The sequence below is a fragment of the Callorhinus ursinus genome, unplaced genomic scaffold (assembly GCF_003265705.2).
Source record: "Callorhinus ursinus isolate GAN/ISIS: 27379988/994484 unplaced genomic scaffold, GSC_fseal_2.0 scaffold10, whole genome shotgun sequence".
Taxonomy (NCBI): domain Eukaryota; kingdom Metazoa; phylum Chordata; class Mammalia; order Carnivora; family Otariidae; genus Callorhinus; species Callorhinus ursinus.
Window position 1 is genome coordinate 32,218,336 of NW_027397072.1, and position 18,869 is coordinate 32,237,204.

General features: G+C 35.3%; 1 protein-coding gene across 11 annotated transcripts in view; it reads right to left on the bottom strand.

The window, feature by feature from the left end:
• The window catches only part of SOS1 (SOS Ras/Rac guanine nucleotide exchange factor 1), a 141,824-nt gene that overhangs the window by 19,712 nt on the left and 103,243 nt on the right, over nucleotides 1-18,869 (bottom strand). For all 11 annotated transcript variants that reach the window (XR_012379700.1, XR_012379699.1, XR_012379698.1 and 8 more), the window contains exons 11-17: nucleotides 10,175-10,256; nucleotides 9,281-9,403; nucleotides 8,887-8,990; nucleotides 7,499-7,721; nucleotides 6,232-6,351; nucleotides 749-911; nucleotides 91-208 (exon numbers count right to left, since the gene is read on the bottom strand). Coding sequence is in view for 7 of the 11 variants with exons in the window: in XM_025868106.2 (XP_025723891.1) it covers nucleotides 91-208; nucleotides 749-911; nucleotides 6,232-6,351; nucleotides 7,499-7,721; nucleotides 8,887-8,990; nucleotides 9,281-9,403; nucleotides 10,175-10,256 (933 nt within the window). In the remaining 4 variants the exon portion in view is untranslated. The remainder of the gene's footprint in view (nucleotides 1-90; nucleotides 209-748; nucleotides 912-6,231; nucleotides 6,352-7,498; nucleotides 7,722-8,886; nucleotides 8,991-9,280; nucleotides 9,404-10,174; nucleotides 10,257-18,869) is intronic.

The following is an 18,869-nucleotide window of genomic DNA, read 5'->3' on the forward strand; positions in this document are numbered from 1 at the left end:
CTGCTGGTATATCACATATATGTATATTCAGTCATTTAATAAGTGTTTTATTTTATCCAGAAACACAATAAAAATTCAAGAAATGCTCACCAAAGAAAGGCACACATGGTGGATTAATAGACCTGAGTTTTGCCAAATATTTCTTATAGTGATCTTCACTTAATTCATGAGCTTCTTCTAAAATTTTCTTTTGGCGACTTGGTATTTGCTACAATAAAAAAAATAATATTTAGGAAGCATAAGTTTACAAAAGGAATCACAGGTTTTGCTCCAAAATGCCAGGCTTAGAGTAGCCCAAACACAACAGTATCAGTCTGATTCTAAGAAATGATAATAACTGTTTCAAAGACACTGTCTTTATTGATCCTAGAACAAACTTAGGGTGTGTGTGTGTGTGTGTGTGTGTGTGTGTGTGTGTGTGTGAGAGAGAGAGAGAGAGGGAGAGAGAGAAATCTGTTCTTATCAGTTTAGTATCTTGCAATTCCTTACACAATTATGAGAGCATTTAATTGTATATTACATACAAATAAAGTGCTGAAAGGTTTTTCATCTTCTAACCTAGCCTAGGACCTGTGAATGCATTTTAACGAGAATGCCTAATTTATAAAGTGCAACCAATTCAATACAAAATTTAGACAATTCCATCTTTTAAACTGTTACTGAAAAGACAGATGAGGCACTTAAAAATTAAAGACCACGATTATTAAAATCCTGATTGTTCATTTAAAAAACACCTACACAAACCTACCTCAAATGTGTGGTCTAGTCTGTAAACAGGTGAGGAGTTCATAGCACTGACAACCTCAAGGACACCATTGAAGTTGTTCAGCTCTTGAAAGACTTGTAGAATCTCAATTATTCGACTCACCACAGCTACTCTTTCTTCTAAATTTTCAGTTTCTACAATACATCTGGGAATCAAAGACAAAAAATGAATTAAATTTGTAGTTTTCCCAACAAAGAAATGATTTAAGGAATTTAGTAAATAAAACAATGTAGAGTGGGGGGGATGGTTATAGAGGGACTATAGAGAACATATATTCAGATGGAAAGGTATAGCAGGAGACTGGATAAGGCAGTGCCTTCAGTGGGGCATGCTGCTCTTCACTGTTTTTCACATTGACACAGCAAAACAGTCAATCATTTTCCTACTCTATTAGAATTAACTGATGAGCCTAACACCTTGTTGAATGTATGCTTGGTCTCTGGGATGTGGGTGTGTTCTAGGGGAATTTATTCTGGAACTCAAGAATTCTGGCCTCCTGTTCATCTAATTGCAAGATTTTAGTGATTAATGTTTCTTTCTTTGATATACAGAATTAATTAGTTACATTTCTATGAGCAGCTCTTTAGAAAAGCACTGAAATGTTAAAAAGTCAAAGTATTTTACCATAATTAAGAATAAAATTTTTTAAATTACTAAGGAAGAAAAAAAGTCAAAAACATTTTACATTTAAATACCAAGAATCCTTGGAAAGTACGTAAATTCCAGTAAATAGCTAAAAGGAAGCATACTGTGCTCAAAAAGAGAAAATTCCTCAGTGAGCATTTACTAATATTTGAGAGAATTTTTAAATTTACTAATCACCAGGAAAGAAAAAAGGCATTTTAAACTTGGTTTTTAATAATGTAATATTAAACAACTTATAATCTAAAAAAAACCCTAGAAATACATAAATGGAAAAATAAATATAAATCAATATTAAACATTTTTTAAAATGTAAAGGTGAAAATTACATTATTCTCCAATGAAGGTAACCTGCCACCAAGAAAAGAACTATTGTAAAACTATCAAAATAAATTTGCCTTGCTATCAAATTAAACATAACATGTTTCCATGTTTAAAGCAGCTGTATCTCTACAAATATGTCATACCCTGGCTAACTAGTTAGCTGGACATTTAAAAAGGTACAAGTATAATATATTTACATCTTTTATTTAACTATTTCAGTTGATATTACCTAGGTATACAGACCGAGATCACCTGTGGAGTTTTTGTTAAAACCAGGTAAGTCTGGAGTGATTTATCTATAGGTTACTCCAATTCTAATGTACATCCATGGCTAAGAACCATGGTAGCCAACCAAGAACCTCTCACATTGAAAAGGCCAACATTGGAACCCTTGTATACTGCTGGTGGGGGGAATGCAAACTAGTGCAGCTACTATGGAAAACAGTATGGAGGTTCCTCGAAAATTAAAAATAGAGCTATCATATAATCAATCCACCAATTCCACTTTTGGTTATTTATTCGAAAGTATTGAAGTCAGGGTCTCAAAGAGATATTAGCACTCCACGTTCGTTGCAGTGTTAGTTCATGATAGGCATGATGTGGAAACAATTCAAACGCCCATCTATGGATGAATGGATAAAGAAAATGTGGTATATACACATGATAGAATATTACTCAGCCTTAAAGAAGAAGAAAATCCTGCAATATGTGACCACATTGATGAACACTGAAGACGTTGTTCTAAGTGAAATAAGCCAGTCACAGAAAGACGAACACTGCATGATTCTACACATATGAGGTATCTAAAATAATCAAAATTATAGAAGCATAGGATGGTGATTGCCAAGAGCTATGGGATGGGGAAAACAGGGAGTTGCCAACTAGCATGTATAAAATTTCAGTTATGCAAGATGAATAAATTCTAGAGATCCACTGTACATTATGCCTATAAATTAACAATACTGTATTACACATTGAAAAAAATCTGTTAAGAGGGTATCTCTCATGTTAAGTGCTCTTACAACAATTTAAAAAAATAAGAAATGAAAATTGTCTTATCAGTTGTTTCCTCTTTACAGACATAAATTTTAATTATTTATGATAGAAAAGGTCTTCTGCATACTTAAGTATAGTTATTTAATTTGATAATGAAGAAATCAGGAAGCAACATTTAGAGGGCAAATTCTAAAGTTTTACTTTTTACTTCTTTTTAAAAAGATTTATTTTATTTTAGAACAAGAGAGCGGGGGCGGGGGCTGGAGAGGGAGGGAGAATCTCAAGTAGACTCCCTGCTGAGCGTGGAACCCGCCGTGGGGCTTGGTCTCACAGCCTGAGATCATGACCTGAGCTGAAATCAAGAATCGGGACACTTAAATGACTGAGCCACCCAGGTGCCCCTAAAGTTTTACTTTTTAGAGCTAAGAGATAATAACGTAAAACAACATAAGTGACTTAGAATGCTTATTTCTCTTCAGGAATTGCTTTCAAGTCTTTATCCACGTTCTGGCTTAGGTTCTCGTCATTCCCTACGTCACTGGCCTCTTGTTCTGATAATTCTAGTATGATCTGTGGGAACCACACATCACCCTTATAAAATATCAGTCAACTAATCATATTGTATTTACTCAGAAAAAAATACGGTCAATGTATAAAATGCCACTCTGTGGCCCCAACTATAAAATTGCATTGAGATTCTGCATTGGGGATACCACAGTGTAAGCAGCTCTGCTTACCCACTCCTCAGTGAAACTGGTGAAAATTATACATATATAAAAAATATAAACATAATATAAATATACCGCCCCCCCACACACACACATTTAAAGTCTCAGAAATGGCCCTAAGAGCAAATGGCAAATGAAGAAACATCTATTTAGGAAAATCTAAAAAATTCAGTAAGAGAGGCAAGAGTTTATGGCATTTGAACTGAGCCTGCTCCCTCCTCCCTCCCAGAGAACCTCTGGCGGTGGAGGGGAAGAGTCTACGCCAGACAGCTGCAGCCAAGAACTTAGGCCTCCCTCTCCACCTAGCTCCCAGCTGGAGGGGTTTCTTCTCTGGAGGAACAGGACATCAGCATTCCTCATCCAGTCCCCAGCTGCCTGGTGGCTGAGGCTAACTCCCTGTGGAGTGCAGCTGAGGAGTGGGGACTCCCTTCTTCGCTCTGACGTGGAGCCCAGGCTCTCACTTGAACGTGGCATACTGAGAATGCTGGGAACATGGTCTTTCCCTGGCTCCTGAGGCAGTGGTCCCATGCCAGGAGAGGTGAGCAAAGAGGACCTCACACCCCACCCCAACCCTGCATTCGGCTCCTAGAGCAGGAATGTTTCAGAGAAGCTTGCCATCATCCTGAGCTCAAGAGGACAGGCTCAAACAGCTTCTACTCTCTCATCACTTGCTCTCGAGAACAATGAAGGAAAGTTGTGGTGAAGGCGATAGGGAGATTCATGGATCTAACTGCCCAGACTGCCCATGGACTAGTTTGCAGGAGAGAACCAGGGAAAAAGAGCGGGAAGGAGTCTTCCTGGGGTCAGAACAAGTATCAGAGACCTAAAAAACCATTCCTTAAAAAGGAGTCACAATTTGATTGGATTTGTGTGCAGAGCAATTTATACCACTAGGGAAATTGTTGAGAACAGGAGAGCCATCAGCTGGCAGTTAGTGGAGGTGAACAGCTGGGTGTGGTCAGGAAAGGAGGCGAAGAAATCCCTACCTCTACTGCTGCCTTCTTGGGGTGACTGTGGACATACCCAAATCTGTACCTCTCAGAAGAGGAACTTCTCCGCTTAAAGTCTCAGTGGGGAAGGAGTTGGGGGGATAGACCTCATTAAAATAATCCAGCTAGTCACTAAATAAACAAGCAATAACAATAAACTCTGGCGGCGGCGGGGACGGGGGGGGGGGGGGGTGGACTACCCACAAGTTGCTACAATGTATTATCTAAAATGTCACGTTTCCAACAAAGAATTAGGAGGCATGCAAAGAAACAAGTACAGTAGTCCCCCCTCATCTGCGGTTTTATTTTCCCCAGTTTCAGTTACCCGCAGGCAACCACATCCCGCAGATGATCGTACTTTTGAGGTATGGTAAGAAGGTCATTAGTAGCCTAAGGCTGCATCACTTTGCCTGGGCACTTCATGTCATTGTGTAGGCATTTTATCATCCCCCATCATCACAAGAAGGGTGAGTACAGTTCAGGAAGATATTATGAGAGAGAGACCACATTCACATACTTTTAGTATACTGTTATAACTGTTCTGTGTTATTCGTTATTGTTCTTAATCTCTTACTGTGCCTGATTTGTAAATTAAACTTTATCAGAGGTACGTATGTATAGGCAACAGACATAGTGTATATAGGGTTTGGTACTATTTCGTGGTTTCCAGGCTTCCACTGGGGGCCTTGGGACACATCCTCTGCAGATAAGGGGGAGCTACTGTATGACCCATTCATGGAAAAAAAAAAGGGAACAGTAACTGCCTGTGAGGAGGACACAGATTTAACAGAAGAAGATTTTAAAGTAGCCATTATGAATATGTTCACAGAACTAAAGGAGAGAAAGCGTGATTTAAAAAGTACATGAAGATAGGATGACAATGACATAAGACACAGCAATGATAAAAGGAACCAAACTGAAATTAAAAAATACAGCAGTTAAAATAAAATATTTACTAAAGGGGCTTAATAGTACACTTGAATTGGCAGAAGAAATAATTAGTTAACTTGAAGATAGAGCTATTGTTCAAAGATGAAGGCAAAATAAAGACTTTCCCAGATAAACAAAAACAGAGAATCTGTTGCTAGCAAACCCACCATACAAGAAATACTGAAGGAGGTTCTTTGGGCTGACGGCGAGGAGCCCCAGATGGCAACACAAATCCACAAAAACAAAGAGCACTGCTAACAGTAAATCTGTGATTATAGAAGACACTGTAAGTGCATATTTTGTTCTCACTGCTTCTCTTAACTGATTTAAAAAGCAACTGTATAAAATAATGTGGATGTGATGTAATGTAATGTTGGACCTATAAGTAATATATGGGACCTACATGTAATATATTGCCAATAACTACACAGAGGAGGTGGGTGAGAGCAAAGCTGTAATGGGCTAAGGAAATAATAACAAATGGTAAAGCAACAACTGTTACAATGTATTATTAGATCTGCATCATTATTATATGTAATACACATTATAATAATACCACAAAAAAGGGAGACAGGGAATAGAGCTCTATAGGAGGAACATTTAGATCTATTTCTTGAATTAAACTAGTATAAATCTGAAGTGGATTCTGATGTAGATGGTAAGCTTTAAAGCTTTCACTAAACAAACCCTCAAATAATCATTAATGAAATAAAAATGTTACATTAGGAAACTATTCACAGTGCAAAAGAAAGGAGGAACAGAGGAACAAAAAAGAACATGAGACATAAAAATAGAACTGCATTTAAAATCGTAACAGCTGACTGCTATGAAATCTAAGAATGTCAGTAATACTTACTTCTCAAACCACAGAGTGAGATTAGTGGTATGCCGGATCATTTTTAGAAGATTAGGAGAATTAATTTCTTTGTCTTCTTTTGTCCACACACTTCCAACTAATTCTGATGGCTGTACAGCTCTAAAATCAAGACATAATTCTACATGACACTTTTCCCTCTAGCATGCTGTTTTCTTAAGTAAATGAGGTAAATAAAACTAACCTTAACTAAAGCTAAGCCTTCTTTTTACACCAACAGAAAGGTTTATGAAAACAAGGTATAACAAAATTTTACAATTATGGGTATTTTTCTATAGACCAAAGACATATTTTTATGCATGTACCTATGTACTTATCACTTTATAGTAGCATTGTGCTTTTGGCAACATTGGGATTTTTCCATAATATCTTTCTCAGCACTATAAATAGTATTTAATGAATTAGGGTGGCAATGTAATTCGGGATAGTTCTTTTAAATAATGATATCTGTTATAATGATCAGTTCATCGAGGATATAGTAATCACTGCAATTCATAAATCTTTTTTTTTTCCCCCTACAGGAGGGGGGAAAACCCTATCACAGAAAGATCTTGGGAAATAAATAAAATAGATTCTAACATTAGTTTTTGAGAATAGTGAGGATCTTTGGAGTGGATGGAGATCTACAATTTTTTTTCATTAGTTATTAAAAAAATAGTTTGCAATTCTAACTTCTAAACAGTCCCCAATTAAAATGAGAAATGGACTTTCTGAGACAGTAGTTATGTCAATGTAGAAAAATTCAAAAAGGCTATGACTGTCCATGACTTAAGTTCACAACTACAGGGGCAACAGCTAACTTACTGAGCCCTGACCTTGTTTTGGGCAATTTGCTAAGCACTGTATATATACTGCCTATTTTCAATCTCACAACAGCCTCAGGAATAGGTACTATTATTAGCCCCATTTTAATCCTGAGGAAGCTAAGGGACAGAGTGGTAAAAGTTAAACAAGAAGGCTAAAGTTGCTCAAGGATACCAAGCCAGCAATTGGTAAAGCCAGGATCTGCACTTAGCTTTACCAGCTAGGAGTGACTGCAGACAGAGAGAAGCTATAAATCCAGGCAGGGCAAGGGGATCAGGGAGTGAAAGAAGGGGAGGCCTTCTATGCATCAAGGCTTTATTACTACACACTTCATGTACTAGCTCATTTAGGTCTTATAACATTCCTATAAGGCAGAAACCAGTATTTCATTTAAAAAATTAACTCCTTTGAAATGATTTTTCAGCTTGAATGTCAAATTACATACCGATATAGATCTGATTCAAGTAAAGTGAGTTGTCGAGCAATTTCTATTGGGTGTAAGGTGAGCAGGTCAAAAGTCTCTATGTGCCCAGGCCTGCTTATATGCCACTCAACTGTGGGAGGTGAACTCTGAAATGTAATATTATGACCTGGTCCATTGTCTCTTGCAATTTTTTTCCTTTGGATTATTTTAGTGATGGATTCAACCCATTTTTTCATTGCTTTACCTGAAATACATTACATTTTAAATAACATTTAAATACTTTTCACTCGACATTTTATCCTTTTAAAATATTTTAAAATCAGACAAGTGATACTTAAATATACTTTGCTATTACAAAGTTCAAATGATAAGAATAAAGAAATGGAAGTTCCCCTTTACCACACCCCTGTTCCCTATCCCAATCTCATTCTTCTTCACATGGGTAACTACTGCTAATAGTCTGGTGCATATTCTTCTACATCCTTTCAAAATAAAATTAGAAAGTAATTTATTCATAGATTTTTCACCTCTATTGTTCCTAACAGTTCAAAATATTATTTTATAATCCTCCATAAAAAAGATGTATCTGGCATACATGGGATTTATAAGGACAGACTATACACATTCACTGTTAATCTAATTAACATTGCATCTTACGAACCAAACGGTACCAGAGGATCGATTCCTTCGTGTTAGTGTGCGTTTCTGATGTGGCTCTGTTTTGTACTATGCATGAAAGTACTCTTATTTAACCCTTTATTTTCTGATTCTCATTTAGAGTACACTTTTGGACATTAGAAACAAGTTTGTCTAGGACATTCTTAGACCTATATGATCATAGAAGCTTTAAAACTCAAGGGGAAACTTTGGCATCATTGAGTCTTGCTCCTTATGTTACTTATGAGGAAACTGGAGTCTACAGAATCAAAGTGGTTTTGCCCAAAGTCATGTATCTGGTGAGTGGCAGTGTTCAGAACCGAACTCTTGTTTCTTGGCTTTCAATCCAATCTGCTCTACGGCCTCTCTGATACATGCTCTATTCCCCTAACTGGGGCCCAGCCCGTCTCCAGAAGTGGTGTTCTGATGGTACACCAGTTCCTAACTGTCCTCTGATACACATACCTTCAGATAAGTGGAAAAACAGCATAAATCAAGACTTTTTCTATCCAATTCCAAAATAATCACTACGCTGATTTACTAAATGAAAATACATTTGGGTCAACAGGGTGATTACTGAGCAATCTGTAGGTCAAAATGTCCTTTGATGAAAATTTTCAGCTTTTTCAAATGGCTGTGCTGCCACTGTCATAAACAACTCTTAACAACACTGAACAATAATGACATCAGTTGATAGTCACCATATTGGTACTTTTATTACATATAAAACTAAGCACTTAAAAAAACCATACCTCTCACTGTTCCAATAAATTCTTCCATTCGCTGCAAAAGATCTGCATCCCTTTCAAAATCATAGAAGTGGTGCTCTACCCAATGCCGACATACATTTAATACTCTATGGCATTAACACAAAAAAATAACTGAATTACATGGGAACTCACACATAAGCGTTTACCATGATGAAGTGTATAAATTAAAACATACAAAATAATTTTATAAGTGGCTTACCACTTTCAAAATTCTATGTTAATTAAGACTTATACAATAATTTCTGATAATTGCTCTTTATTTCACTTGTTTTACTTGCTACCTCCTGCTTGCTTGGGAAAGATCCTTATTTGCTTCAACTCTGAAACAGAAGTTCAAGGCAGACTTCATCACGTCAGCTATTTCGTTACTGCTTACCGCAGCTGCACAGGCTGTATGTACTCTTTTCTAAACCTTTTTAGTTCTGCACTCAAGGGCTGATCTCCGTTCTCTATAGCTATACGGTCAGCTTCTGTTGGCTCAGGCTCTGGGATTTCAAACCTAACAGAAAACAGAACAAACTAATGAAAATACTAGTAACATCAAATTATACAAACAGAAAACTACACCCCTTTCGCTAGTCAGCACAGTCCACAGGGCACCATGAAAATTACTACAGACAGACGTATGCATCAGTGACGGCAAGGCTTCTATAATATAGAGGTTAATGATCTTATTTTAATTTTTAAAAAAGAAATTAATACTTGCCAATATAAAAAAACAAGAAACATAATAAAGGATTAAAAATACATGCAAAGTCTAAAAATAAATGTGATTATAAAGTTATGGGACTGCTGTTCATTTTTGGCTTGTGTAATCACTCGGAATCAGCTAACATAACACTTTTTAGGGTAATCCTTAAAGAGTTGACTGTTCCTTGGGTGGCTGAAACACTTCTCTTGATTATGGTATTTGTTCACTGATAAGCTCCATTTTCTTCAACATGTGATATATTTGAAAAGTTCTGTTTAGAACACCTAAATCATCAAAATTTAAAATTTCAGAACTTAAATTATACATTTTTATATAGTTCTTTAACTTGACTAATTCTATAAATTTGAAATTTCAAGTACTGGGTTTCCGTGTAAAAAAGAATGCTTATTTTGTACTTTAATCATCAAAACTAAAAGATTATTATAAAGATGTTATTTCTTTAAAAGGTACTCATGAACTACAATTTAAAGCTCATACAATTTATTTCTGAGAAACATATAGGATCTTGGCTCATTCTCTTTAAAAAAAAAGAAATTTAAACATTTTACATTAACAGACCTTTCTATTATAAGACTCAGTAGTTCTTGAGGTTTACAAAAGGATCTGTATGTTGTAAGAAATGTCCGAACAAAATTGGGATCTAAGAAGAAAAAGGAAAATTATCTTATTAAAATCTTTGATTCAGCATGATTAAAGCTACTAACATTTTCAAAAGAGATGAAACAGTCAATTTTAAAATTCCCAAAATGTATTGACCACATAGAATGCTTTGGATTTTAAAACAAACTGCTAGCTTGAGTGCTTCCTAAATTAGTGGCAAAACCATTGTTACCAAGATTCTGTATCACTTATTTCTTGACCTCTGTGCACTCTGACTAGCTGAACTTACTAAAGTCCTCATCGGCCACAGGAATGCAAAGGGAAGAAAGGCAAAGAGCATGGAAACAAGCTCCCACCTGCTACCTGGATCTCAAAACATCTCCAGTTGGTTTCTATCTCCCTCGTGAAGAAAAAGGCCACAGCAATAACCCATTACTTTTTCTAACATCCAGACTAGTTTATCTAGGATGTTACCTAGATTCCTTTAAATCACGTTAAGAGAGCATACAACTAGAAATTGGATCTTATAACTCTGTAGATTAAGCTAAATACAGTTTCTCTATGATTTGATTTGCCAGAAGTCTTAAAACTGCTAAAAGAAGCTTACAAATACCTGTAAGTTATTAAAACTACTAAATGTGTGAGAATGTGGATTTGGTTCTAGTCACAACTTAATTCCTTTTATTTCAAGTAGTCACACTAAGAGTTCAGTCTCCGACCCCTTCCATGAGAGGACCTACTTTTCATTCACAGCTCCCTGAAGTAGCCCAGGAGGCTGCCCGAATGTGATCACTTCCCCAGGCCTGGCCTACTCCAGTCTCTCCTTGACACTTTTCCCCCAAGTTGTGGAGAAAGGCTGCTGTCATCAGCACAGGAGAGTGGGGCTGTCATCTTCTGCATAAACAGGGGGAAGAGACATCTTCCCACAATGGGGAAAAAAAAATCACTCCCTTCTATGACTCCAATTTCACCAAGGTCCACATTTAGTTCTAAGTCATTAAAAAGAAGGAGGGGAGAATTCATTAACTTTTTTATTGGGAGCATCCTTTTCCTATTTTACATTATGGACTGGTAAGCTCTAATTTAATGATGAATTCGTTGAGAGTAGCAAGTACCTTTATTTTTGTTAGGCTTCACACTGGGGATCCTTTGTGAGTACAGTGTCTTTTATTAGCATAGGATTTACCAAGAATCACAGTTAATTTGTTTGGGAAATTTCTACTTAGGCTGATTCTGTCTGATTAAGAACCATGCTAAATTTAGCCTTAACATAAAATGATAATATATTAAACAACCTCCCCCAAAGCAAATGCATGGATTTATCATAAAAATCTATTTCTAATCTATTGGTTTATGTGGTCATCAAGATAATGAATTGACTTAAATATCAGACAACCTTGAATTTATAATGCTTTTTTAAGTTAAAGAAAATTCACAGAATAAAAATATACTGGTTTTAAATGCCCCTCTTCTCCTTTTACTTTCCAAGTCTAGTGGGTTACTGATAAAAGTAATTTAAATATATACAATCCTTTAGTAATTTCCTCTCTGTTGGTATCTTATTGTTTGTCTTCAGTTACAGAGTTCCTCAAACGTTAAAGACTAATGTCTCATCCAGAAGAAAAGATTTTAGAACAGAAGGCTGTACAAGATTTTAAAAACAGAGATTTATATCGATTTCATCACAATCTTCCCTTTCAAGAATCTACTTCCTGTTCTGCAAATCTATTTGTAAGGTGAGGCTACTCAAAATATCATGTCTAGGAAGCAAAAGCAGTGGTCACTGTAGAGATGCTGAGCTGTCACTGAGGGAGAGCGAGCCCAGGCCCTTAGTAGAGAAGGTTCCAAGTATCCCTGAGCTGTATTCTAAATTTAGACTGGCCCCTCCTCTTTTCAAAGGAAAAGTTTATTTCGGTCTAAAAGTCTAAAATCAATATTCAGATCCACTTCTCCTCAGATGCCACCTAAGTTAGGCTAAAAAGTTGTGGGATATCAAAGGTACTTTTAAATTGAAAAACAGAATAAAAGCAAGTTCTTAAGTGAATTTTTTTTTTAAGAAAACGGCCTATTTTTAAAGGCAAACTACTTCAAAATGGTCTTTTCATCTTCAACCAAAACGTCTGGTCACTTCGGCACCTTAGTAACTGATGACAATGCTGGGAAAGTCATGGCATGCCTCGGTGCCACATCAGTCACACGGGGATCCTATCAATTCCTGATCTCTGTTATGTCACGTTCTCAAAGGGCACTCACATAATTGATTCCACATGACTGCTGTGAAGGGGGTGGTGCTGAGGATGTTTTTCCTTTCTACATGAGAGGGGGAGCTAAGACTTATCCAAGGTCACACAGTAGAGTGGCAGAGATGGAACGAGAAGCTAGACTGTGTGATTCCTAGTTTTATGCTTTTTTCTACTGTATCACATAACCTCTGTGGATTAAAGGATCCCTTCAGGTTTCCACAGCTGTGACATATAAATACAAAGAACAATTCCATGAGTTATGTAATCATTACAGAAACTGTAATAAATGATTAATTCCGAACATAGCTGCAAACTGCTAATATGGTTACCGGCACTAGAAAGTCATTGAAAAATCGGCAGTCTAATTATGATTCTGTAATTCTTGTCAAGCCTTCTTCCAGATTTTAGGAAGTAGCAGCTGTACCTTCCTGTACACTGTATTCAGAAGAGGAGTTTGTGAAGCGGGCAGTGTAATAAACACTCCCACAGTCATCACTGTTGTCCTAAATTCTAATGTGATTCAAGTTTAAGTTGTTTTTAGCTTGATTAGAAATAAGAGCAGTCTTGACAAAAGGAAAAAAAACCAGCAGAAGCTAAAAATAAACCAAGAAAACTTGGCCAAAGTGTAAGGACCTTCAGAAAATATCTTACAGGCTGCATATATTCCCAGGCTTATATTGATTTAGACTCCACTTTTAGTCTCAAGTGGTGCAAAACCGCTAATGAATGAAAACATAACATCTGTATTTGAGGCCATAACATTTGTATTTGAAATTTTACACAAAAAAGTGTACATATTCCAGAAGCTATTTTTATCTCTATTAATTTCCCCCCTTCAGTGATTCTCACATGTACTATGTCACACTAACCCCTGGAAACCTTTATCTTATGGATGATGTTAAGGACTAAGATAATTCAGTATTTTGAAAATACTCACCAATAAGCACAGATTACCTAATTTTGTGAGAAAACAAAGCACTAGCTACTTACATCTCTCAGGCAATGGTAAAGGCTGAGTGTTACCCTGGCTCTGCTGGTTGTGGGGCAGCAGTTATCTACCTGTATCATAAAATGATGTTTCAGAGACAGATGGAAGGCAAACACGTAAAAATACAAAAGCCAGGGTGCTTTGGTTTTAGAACAGAAGCATGAATATTTGTGGAGAACACGAAAATTGGCTATTTTGAGAGTCTCTTTCTCTTTCTGTTTATCACTTGCTTGTGGATGTAAATTCCACAAACCTCTTTCTCGAACATAACCCCACGGGAATTTCAATATGAGCAATGATAAAAGCTTCCCTGTGGTTTTTCTTCGTTATTATTTCTACCAGATTCTCAAATCCCTGCACGAAGATTGCCACCAAGCTCACTAGCTGCTCTGCTCCCTTCCCTCCATACAAATAGCTGCCAACTCTCCCATCAAATCCCTGCTCCAGGTTATTTCGAACAGCAGCTGCAGTGACTTTTTTCTGCTGCGTTGTCTCCTTCACTTGACAACTGTTCTTTGATAATACTTCTCTGCACAATTCTTCCAAATCTTAGGAACTCAAAATATATTTAGGTTAATGTTCAGAAGACAGCATGCTAACTTTGAGGTGATAATTCAATCTTTTTTTCTTAGGTACCTATTTTGATTGACACTTGACATTTTATTTGGCAAGGTCAATGAAAATTCATGAAATATTTGTTACATGGAGTTATTTATGTCAAGAATGCCCCTCCCCCACTCCCATAGTGAACCAGTTAATCAGGATGTCTGTTCATGTGATAATTCTCCCTTTAATACAGCCATTTAAAAAGCCACAAGAAACAATAAGCTTCTCAACAAGGATTTATAAACAATCACTCTTGAATTCCTTAAAAAAGGAAACAGACGCTATGCTGACGCACAACACTTAAAAAAAATTATCAGAGAGTTTAAAAATAGAAGAGCACTGCCCTATAGATCAAAAATTGTTCAAAAGATTTTTTTAAAAGTTAAGACACACAAACTGAATTTATAGAGGCCACACACTCAAAAGAAAGCTAATGCAGGTTTTTGAGGATTTTCTGAGGGCGTAAAATAGCAATAAAAAGAAAACTATCAACCGGCTAACATTTTTTTTCAATACCATTTTCTAGAAAAGAGTTCACCACACATGGGAAACACCTTTTTCCCACACTTCAATATGAAAAGCTTGTATTTGCATATAATATCAGCTCTGAATTTTCCCTGCCTCAAGGACACCTCATTTCTCTAAAATAAGACTATCAAACCAGACACACCATTACCAAATATTTCTTGACTCATCTTTTAAGTCTCAATAATTAATTTGTACTTTATTTCCTTCCTGTAACTCTGAAACAGAAGTAAAATTCCTACTCTCATCTCTTCTTCTTTTTGTATATTGCTTTGTGGTCCTCTTAAGGTAGGTAAGGAAAGTCTCTTCATATTCTTGCCAGATTCAGAATGACCTGACTAGATACTGTCCCCTCTCCAGCATTTGAAATGGATGCCAAAGTTCTGATGCAGTTAACAAATTAGTCTATGTCCAGAAATACTGGATCTGAAAAACAAGCTATAAATCAGATTCCACATAAGACCCTGTTGCAATCTTTTTTTTAAGTGACAGTTAATCATTTTCTAATTTACCTAAATTTAACTTTTTCTCCCAGAAAGCTTTCCTTTACAAACACCACCAGTAGACTGGGTTTTGTTGAAAACTAAAATTATGATGCCCAATATCTAACTGTATACTAAAATCTATGCATTAAAATGGAAGTTTATTATTACCTATTTCAGTAAGAGAAAAAAATTACTCTGCTTAAATCTTCATAGTAAACCTGTGTTTGCCCAATAAGGAACAAGCCATTTATATTACTGGCAATTCAAACCAACCAAGAAATTCTCTTTATTTTTATTATTTGATACATATAATAAAAAATATATTTTAATAATGACAAAAATTTGCCTTACATGAGTCACTGTAACATGGTGAAAAGTACAGTCTATTAAGAATCAAGAAACCTAAGTTTTAGTCCTCATTCTGCAATTAATTGGTATGATTTCTGGAAAATCATATAACTTTCAGGGGCCTTGGGTTTTTGTGTATTAGTTGAGGGATTGGTAATGTTGTGTAACGCTGCAAATCTATAGCTCTGTTTCAAAATTATTGTTAAAAACACTTGAGGGATCAAGTTGGCTAAAGCCACAGTGAAGTCTGAATTAAGTAAGGTTAAACCAGTTTTTCTTCTGTTTTTATGACAATTTCTGAACAATCCATAACCTAAAAAAAGTCTGTAAGTGGTGCTTAGTGGATATTAAATTTTCTCATATATTACAGCCAATGTCTTTTATTATAATTCTGTACAACATAATAAAAATGTGCAAGTTAAATTTTAGCCTTTATTTCAGCCCATTTTGCAATGAATGTTCTCCAATAAAAGTATCTATCAACCAACTGAACCGCTCCCCCCACTACCGCAAAAAGAGCAGACCAATAATTCTAAAAATAAATGGCAACTTGATCTGTTATTATTGTAGTAAGGACTCAAAGTACATTTGAGCTGGAAGAGGTCTTAAAAAATAATTGCTTTCATGTTTTACGAGTTCATAGATGATCTATTAAAAACACATTCCATATTGCCAGTAACACGTTCAGTGACAGACCTTACAGAAGAGCCCAAATAAACTAGTAATTAATACTAATTTGTAGGTATTGTGAACCACAACTCATGAAAGCTGCTTGTGTATTCCAGTTACATCAGTAATATACCTTAATGACCTATGTTAAAATATTCAATTAAGCTTCAAAAGAAGATAGAAAAGAAAAATGTAAAAAAAAAAACTTGGCCACAACATTTCTAAAACTGGCATTTTATTCCTCAAGAAATTAATGAAAGGAATTTTTGAAAAACTTTAAATTTTTTAAAAAAGTAAAACAATCTTGTCAATTTAAATATGAATACCCTTAACTTTGCAAAGTCCTATAAATCTAGAAATTTCAGTGTTTTATACTAACTAGAAGTAAAACCATTTAAAATACCATTCTATTCAAAAGCTAAAAGTTAATATAAATAAGAGCAACTATCAAAAGTAATTAGTAAGACATCATGGCAAAAGTACTTATTCTACAGACTAGGCTAGCATCATGTACATTAAGGAGAACAACTCCAGAGACTCCATTAAAAACTCTCAGCTATGCTTGTTCAAGTTTTATTTTAAAGTGTCCTCATTGAAAAAATAAAAAGCACAGTTCCCAGAAAATATTTAATTGTAGTTCTGCAACTGCTTACTAATAAGTTAGTACTGTGAAATGCAGCAAGCAGTTAAAAAAAAACCTTTATCATCAACAATCAAGTTTTACAGAAACAATTATATTAAAAAATTTGGAATCTGAAAATGCTTTCCAAGTCCAATACTACTGACGTGTGATAGTAAACACTAGTGAGTCTTCTTTAGCACTTTCCACTTACACTGCTCTACAGGAAAAAAAAAAACAAAACAGTAAAACTTTTGTCTTATGTAGATAAAAATCCAAGGATCAATTTTACTCTAAACAGTCTTAAGAACTCAAAACAAAGGTATTTAATTTAAAAGGATGAACGGTTTAGAATGCTTACGCTAAAGAAATCAGTGAATCTTCTAAGACCCTTAAAAATCAGAATAATGTGGCAAGAAGAGCAATCTGAGCTAAGAAAGAAGAGCAATCTAGCAAAGAAATAAGCATTTTGCAACCACAAATTCGAGGAATTTAATGAACATTTTTGTAGTTGTATTCTAGATCTTAAAGAGTATACAGAAGTTGATGACGATCACAAAATAGGTTGGTCATATTAATTACTGATAATTGTACCTCTCAAAAAGTTTTATATGTAAAAAAGATACCAGAATAATCTATTTCTTTTTCATGTAAAATCCCAGGCAGCTTATTTAGCTTTCCTGTGCTTTGTTTTTTCATTTTTGAGTCAGTAAAATGAATACACTGACTGCAGAAGTTTCTAGGTGAAAAATCAACAGTAAAATTGGAATCCCAGACTAGTCTTCTTACACTATCTTCAACATGTTTCAGCTACTGCCTGCTACTACCAAATGGAATCTGTTTAGAGAACCCAAACTGCTTTTAATAGCCTATGGAAAACACTAATATTTTACTGTGGAAAAGGCTAGCAAAAGAACTACCAATTAGAGGCCAAATAAAAATTAAAAACAAAACGAAACCCTGGCTTATTTATTCCAGAGATATGTGGGGATAATGAAACATTATATTCATAAAGGTGCTTTGATATCACTGATAAAAATATTCTAACTTGATTTTACTTTTTTGCAAAGAGGACCTGATAGTTTCCAGGCCATTTAAGTAGTTCTGACTGGACATTTAACAAATCGAACAGATCAACATTATCAAATGCTATTCATCTTTCTTACAGTGGATTAGTTAATGGGTATCTTTAAAAGTTTAATTTAACTGGCGCCGGAACAGCTTCCAGAGAGAACTGAGAACCTATTTAGAGGACTTTAAAAAACTGAAAAAAACAAACAAAAAAATCGACCTCCTTCAGAAACACACATCTAGAAATAGGAATATATTTAAGCAAGAAGTTTGGGATGGAGGTTAACTTTCATGTTCAACTACTTAAGAACAGCGTTTATGTTATAAGAATTATGTTTGAGTTTATATGTCTTTGTAATAAAAAACATTCTTTGAAAGTAAGTTTACATTTAGATTTACAAAGAGTTTTCGCATGTTGTAGTTCATCTATTCTTTCCAATAACATTCTAAGGTTACTGTTGCAATGTTGATTTTTGAGATGGAAACAGATTCTGGGACCTTAAGGAACTTGTGATAGAGTGGGGTGTAAATCCAGATTTGGTGCTCTTTCCACTATACCATATGCTACAGTATTGTCCAATTTCCAAGCTTTCTATTGTGTAGGGAAGTTGAAGGTTGAGGAACACTGGATTATCATGGGTTACTTTACTAGAAGAAATAAAATTACTTTAAAAAAAGAACCATTATGTTTGTTCCTTAACTCTCAAACATTACATTTGATTCGGCCTCTACTGATCTTCCTAAGTAGTCTGTATGTTTGTCTCTAAAAACTGCCCTGCTAAGGTAAAACTTTTTTTAAATGACATTGGTTGTAAAATGCAAACAAATACTGAAAACTTTAATGACTTTCAGGATTGCTAAACTTAAATTAAGTTTTAGGAATAGGAATTAAGAAAAAACAATGCTGTGCATATTTGTTCTACCAGCACAATTTTGGTGATGAACGTATACTAAAATTTTTACTGACTTTATAATCTCAGTAATGAAAAGAGAAGAAAGAAAAAAAGAATAAGAGGTAAAGGTTGTTAGACCCAAACAATGATGATTTACCACTACTTTTAATTTTGTTTCTGCCACTAATTGGGTAAATTCAGCCAAG